The 5,008-nt window shown below is 59.5% G+C and overlaps 1 protein-coding gene across 2 annotated transcripts; it reads right to left on the bottom strand.

Moving 5' to 3' along the window:
* Positions 1–422: 422 nt before the first annotated feature.
* Positions 423–4,879, bottom strand: LOC136287562 (heme-binding protein 1-like). 2 transcript variants are annotated; one of them, XM_066180342.1, is made up of 5 exons: positions 4,701–4,879; positions 4,525–4,610; positions 1,827–1,968; positions 1,495–1,678; positions 423–1,346 (listed from the first exon to the last, which is right to left on the bottom strand). In XM_066180342.1, exons 1-5 carry the CDS (start codon positions 4,852–4,854, stop codon positions 1,172–1,174), a joined length of 741 nt encoding a protein of 246 aa, XP_066036439.1. In that variant the 5' UTR covers positions 4,855–4,879; the 3' UTR covers positions 423–1,171. The 2 variants fall into 2 exon arrangements, with proteins under 2 accessions (XP_066036439.1, XP_066036440.1); XM_066180343.1 differs by lacking the exons at positions 4,525–4,610; positions 4,701–4,879 and adding an exon at positions 2,322–2,818.
* Between the last annotated feature and the right edge of the window lie 129 nt (positions 4,880–5,008).

Genomic DNA, 5,008 nt, shown 5'->3' with positions numbered 1-5,008 from the left:
GGACAACACCAAGCCTGTTGAGCACATCCCTGCAGGAGTGCACCAGTTCCTGCGGCCAACCAGCAGGACGTGCAGTCACATTTGAATTCCCACCCCCAAGGATCAGGTGCCCACGTGGAGTACAGCCACAGTATCCAACTTCTGCACCAGGGAAAAATGAGGCAGACCCCGTCCAACAGACAAACCACCTTACCTGCAGGGGAGTGTGCCCACAGCTCTTGCAGCAGCAACAGAAGCAGCATGTGCAATAATGCAGAGGCTGTGCTTGGCTGAACAGGAAGTTGTAACCTGGGCTAATTAGAGCCTTTCTAATCAGCCACAGCTTCGCAGCCTGGAGCATCTCCAGGAAGGAGACAGCAAGGCTCCTCCCGAGCCAACCCAGCTGCCCTCCATCCCCACCATCAGTGCATCTGGAGCTGCAGTGGTTTGAGCTGGGTTTATTCACTGTTGGCACTGCCAGCTTCCCCCAGGAAAGCATGAGGGTATTCACGGATGTGAAACTCACTAGTCGATGCACAACACAACACACAGTAGTGCTGCTGCTGCTGCTCTCGGGACCCGCCCCTCTCAGCTCACAGCAGGTCTGCAAAACAGCACCCACAACAGATGGACAAAGGCTGCCAGCGCCCTAGTCCTGGCTGAGGAATGGTGAGTGACAGCCAGGGAGGCACCCAACAGTCCAAAGAGAACCACCCCAGCAGGAAACACTCAGGATTCACACCTGAATTCAAGCCCTTTTCCCCTCTGACCCCAACTGTCTCTGTAGCAGCATTTCAGTGGCTCTGTTCAGGACAGGCAGCCATTCTCACAGGACGCAGGCCAGAGGCCACATCCCGTACACAGTCATTTGCCTTTTAGACACCATCACCTAGTGATGCTGTCCACCAGCAGACCCACTGGCCTCCCTGGCACAGCTCTGCAAGCCCGGTGCAGGTCAGGCTGGGACACTGCACAGGCCCACACCGCGTGCTTCCCATCGAGAGCTGGCTCGTCCTCGGTGCCAGCTCCAGCCTCAGCTGTGGGGGCAGGTGAAGTGCAGACCAGGCAGGATTTCCCCTGGCAGGACCCTTGCAGGGCAGGCTGGAAACCCGCCCCAGAGTGTGCTGGTGTCTCATTGTGTGGGTGAACGGCGGGTTGGGACGTGCTGGGTCTCCAGCGGGTGAGGGGGGCCTCACTCGGCGCGGCAGATGAACCAGATCTCGTTGCGGCGCTGAGGGACGCTGGGGTTCTCGTAGGAAGCCACGATGTAGGTCTCCCTCAGCACCGTGTCTGTGGAGCCCAAGAGCTCCCAGAAGAGACTGATCTCCCGCAGAATCGTCTCCTCAGTGGTCATCCCATAGAAAACCCTGCAGCAAAGGGAGCAGCATAAGCAACAAAGCCAGCACCATCCCACGGCCAGAGCTCCCACCCCGCTGCCTAACGAACCACAGCAGCCACGCAGGGAGTCTGTACATCGCTGCTGAGCTGAGAAAACACCTCTGGTGCTGGGGTCACCTGGTAATAACCCGGAGCGGTGCCCTCTCGGTGATGTGGATTTCGGGGTCCGCGGGAACAGGGGGGTTTTGCTGGAACTCTCCTGGGAGATAATAGGCAGTTAGGACCTCACGCTCCAGCTCCGTCCCCTCCTTGGTCAGGTGGATTTCGTTGAGCACTGGGACTGTCATGCCCAGGTGGCAACCTGGAAAGAGGCAGGCAGGCAGTGAGACAGGTGTGTTAGCAGCAGCAGCAGCAGCAGCAGCAGCAGCAGCCCTCCTCCCCCACCGCAGAGGGACAGTGGCAGAGCCCTCCCCTCTGTGCAGCCTGCCAGCCCCTCCCTGCACACACACCTACAGAGTTCTCCTTGCAGATGTAGCGCATGAGCTTCATGAAGCTCATGGAGATGCTCTGCTCATACATGGGCTCCCCCATGGTGACACAGGCCCACTTCCCAGCTGGGTACCGCCGCTCCTCGTAGGCCGCTGCCTCGCACTGAAACAGGCCACAGACACGCCGGGTCAGTCAGGACACTCTGGCAGGCTGCAGCAGCCAGGGAAAACCAACACCGAGGGGCAAGGAGCGGGGAGACACGGGCTGCCAAAAGGACAGGCCCTGCTGGGCAGCGGCGGGCAGAGAGGGGCAAAGAAGGTGAGGGCAGCTGGCAGCACACGCACCTCAGACACGGATACTCATGAGCACGGGGCAAAGGGCAGCAGGGGGAAAGGCACAGACAAGGGACAGGGTGCAAGGGGGGCTGGAGGCTCCTGGCACAAGGAATGCAGCACATCCTCAGCAAGGGGCACAGGACTTTCAATGCCTCTCCTGTCTCTGTCCGGCCTACTCACAAGGATGCTCCTGATTCCAGGCACCCAAAGGCCTCCAGTAAGGCTGATGTTGTTCTCAGGTGCAGTGCCCTTTCCCGGGAACACGGCGTGCACAGAGGATAACAGAAACATCCCTGCCCAGCAGAAGGGAAAATCTGGCAGAAGAGCTCTAGCACCCAGAAGAGTTGTGAAGACTGGAATAAAACTCCTCAGATCCTTCTCCCATACCAAGAAGTGCCAGGAGGAAGAAGAGACATGAACCCAGCTGTGGAATTCTGTGGCATGGGTCAAAATCTCTATTTCCAGCACAGACTGTCCAGTATTCTGGACAAAGCTGACACAGAAGGGGGCAAGGGAAGTTGCAACTGGGTATGTTCACAGGTCAGCTCATGGCATGTCTGTGACCACAGGTAAACAGGGGCTGGGAAGTTGTAACCAGCACCTATCTTCCTGCTCTCAGCGTGCTTTTCATCCAGACCAAAGTGGTCATGAGACAACCTTGTCACACAGAGCTCAAGGCATCTTCCCAAACTTCTTGCTTCCACAGCTGTGCTGGCAGTGACAGAGACAGGAAACTGTGACAAGACTCAACACTGGGTGCAGCCTCCCTGTGCTTCCACCTGAATCGGGTGTCTACCCTGAAAGCCAAAGGCAGAAGGAAAGCAGGCCTGCTTGTGTGCACCAGTGGGGTGCCAGTAAGAAGAGTGCCCCAAAACACTGTGAGCATTCACCCACCAAGCAAAGCAGAGCAGAGCAAGAGCATTTTCCAAGCAAGGGAATCGCCAATCCCTCTGCTCCCTCCTCAACTCTCATCTGCCATAAACGAATCAATCCAGCCCAGTCACAGCATCTGGGGGTGCCACAGCCTGATCCTCATACTAAGCACCACCACTCTGGATGACACTTGTCCAAAAGGAATATGGAAGATGCTTCGTGCAGCAGCAACAGGTCCCTGCAATGTGAGCTGGGGAACTGAGCCCTGACTGAGCTGGGGGCTGAGTGCTGACAGAGCACAGTGCTGTAGGTGGCATAATAATTCACCTGCCTCCAAGAGGATGAGGGCTTGTAGCACTGATAGCTCAAGAAAAGCAACCGAATACTACTGATCTGCCTGAGCCTGGCAAAAGTGTCCCCAAGAGCCCCAGCTCCCAAGTCCCCTCAGTGCTGATGTCAGGCAGTGGCTCTTCTCACGCAGCCTCACACTCCGAGAATCCTCCTCAGGCACAGATGGGATGCCAACAACAACAAACGCTCTGCAGTTCCCACAAAGTCTTGGGGCCCCATTCCTGCCTGGGACTGACACAGGCAGAGAGAAGGCCAGATTAAGTCCCTGGGACCCAGAACAAGGAAAGAGGGAGTGCGGTGAAGCCCCAGTTCAGAGCTGCACAAGCCACATGCTCAGACATGTTTTACAGGGAGTGCTGGACCTCAGCCCAGAAGAAATTGGTTAAGCACTTCTCATACAGAGGACAATTGACAGATGTCTTCTTGGTAGAAAGCCCAACTAGGCCTGCAGAGACACAAGAACCAGTCTGACAAGCAGTTATTTCTCAAAGCACAGAAACACCCTTAATGTGCGAGAGATGAAAGTAAGAGTGCAGCGTAGCCAGCACAACGAGAAGATCTTCAGGCAAAAGATACCACGTTTAGATTGGCAGCTGAGACAAATAACAACACGGGCTCCCATCGGCCAGCCAGGCTTACAGGCCCTGTGTTCCCCACAGACACATCTTTATCTTGTGCCAGCTGAATTCTCCAGCTCAACATGCCAACATCACGAGCACAAACACAAAGCCAGCAGGACTTGGAGCTGTGCAGCAAGGTGCTCGGAGAAGGGCAGGGAGCAGGCTCGGAACCGAAAGTTCACTTCCTTAGACGTGCCCACCCCAGCAAAAGGACAGGCTGGTAAAGGAGGCAGCTGGAAGTCAGAAGACCAGAGAAAGCAGCACGACTTGTCCCATTTTACAGTAAAGGCCGGGAAGCTGGGCACTGCCGGTACTCTGCACGGGAGGAGGCGCAGGAGCGGCAGAACACTGCACCGATCCCGAGGGGCCATCCCGGCCGCGGTGCTGCAGGAACCCCGGCGAGGCTGGTGCGCTCACGCCGACACGAGGCGCCTTCCCTGCCAGGGCCAGGCTCTTCCCACGGCCCGGGCTGGCGGCAGCACCCGGGGCAGCCGCACCGCGGCCGGGCAGCCGGCTGTGCCGAGAGCATCGGGCCTCACCTTCCCGTGCTGCGAGAGGGAGACGTAGGGCACGGGCTGGCGAGCCTGCCTGTGCCGGGCCATCTGGGCGATCGGGCCTGCCATGTCTGCAAGGCAAAGCACACGAGAGACGAGGCTCGCCCCGGCCGCAGCGCACGCAGGGGCCCGGTCCGTGCCCGAACGGCCCCGCCGCTCACCTCGGGGCAGGCTCACTCGGTGCGTGCTGGCCACGGCCTCCCAGTGGGCGAACAGCCGCGCCTCCCCCTCCTGGTCGTCCTCGCCGTCGCTGCCGTCCCCGTCGGCGGGCTCCTCGCCCAGCCGCTCCAGGTCCTCCAGCGTGATCCGCGCCATCGCCTCCGCCGGGCACGGGCCGGGCCCGCCCCGGGGCGGCACCGCGGCCGAGCGCGCCCCCTGCCGCTCGGCGGACCGTGCCGCCGCTGTGCCCCCGCCAGGCGGCGCCCTCCCCGCCCCGTCCCGCCCCAGTCCCCGTCAGGCCGAGCCGCGG

The sequence above is a fragment of the Chamaea fasciata genome, unplaced genomic scaffold (assembly GCF_029207755.1).
Source record: "Chamaea fasciata isolate MVZ Bird 193981 ecotype frontalis unplaced genomic scaffold, bChaFas1.0.hap1 SCAF_3, whole genome shotgun sequence".
In the NCBI taxonomy this organism is placed as follows: domain Eukaryota; kingdom Metazoa; phylum Chordata; class Aves; order Passeriformes; family Sylviidae; genus Chamaea; species Chamaea fasciata.
The sequence above is the reverse complement of the archived record's forward strand: the minus strand, read 5'-3'. Positions and strand labels throughout refer to the sequence as shown.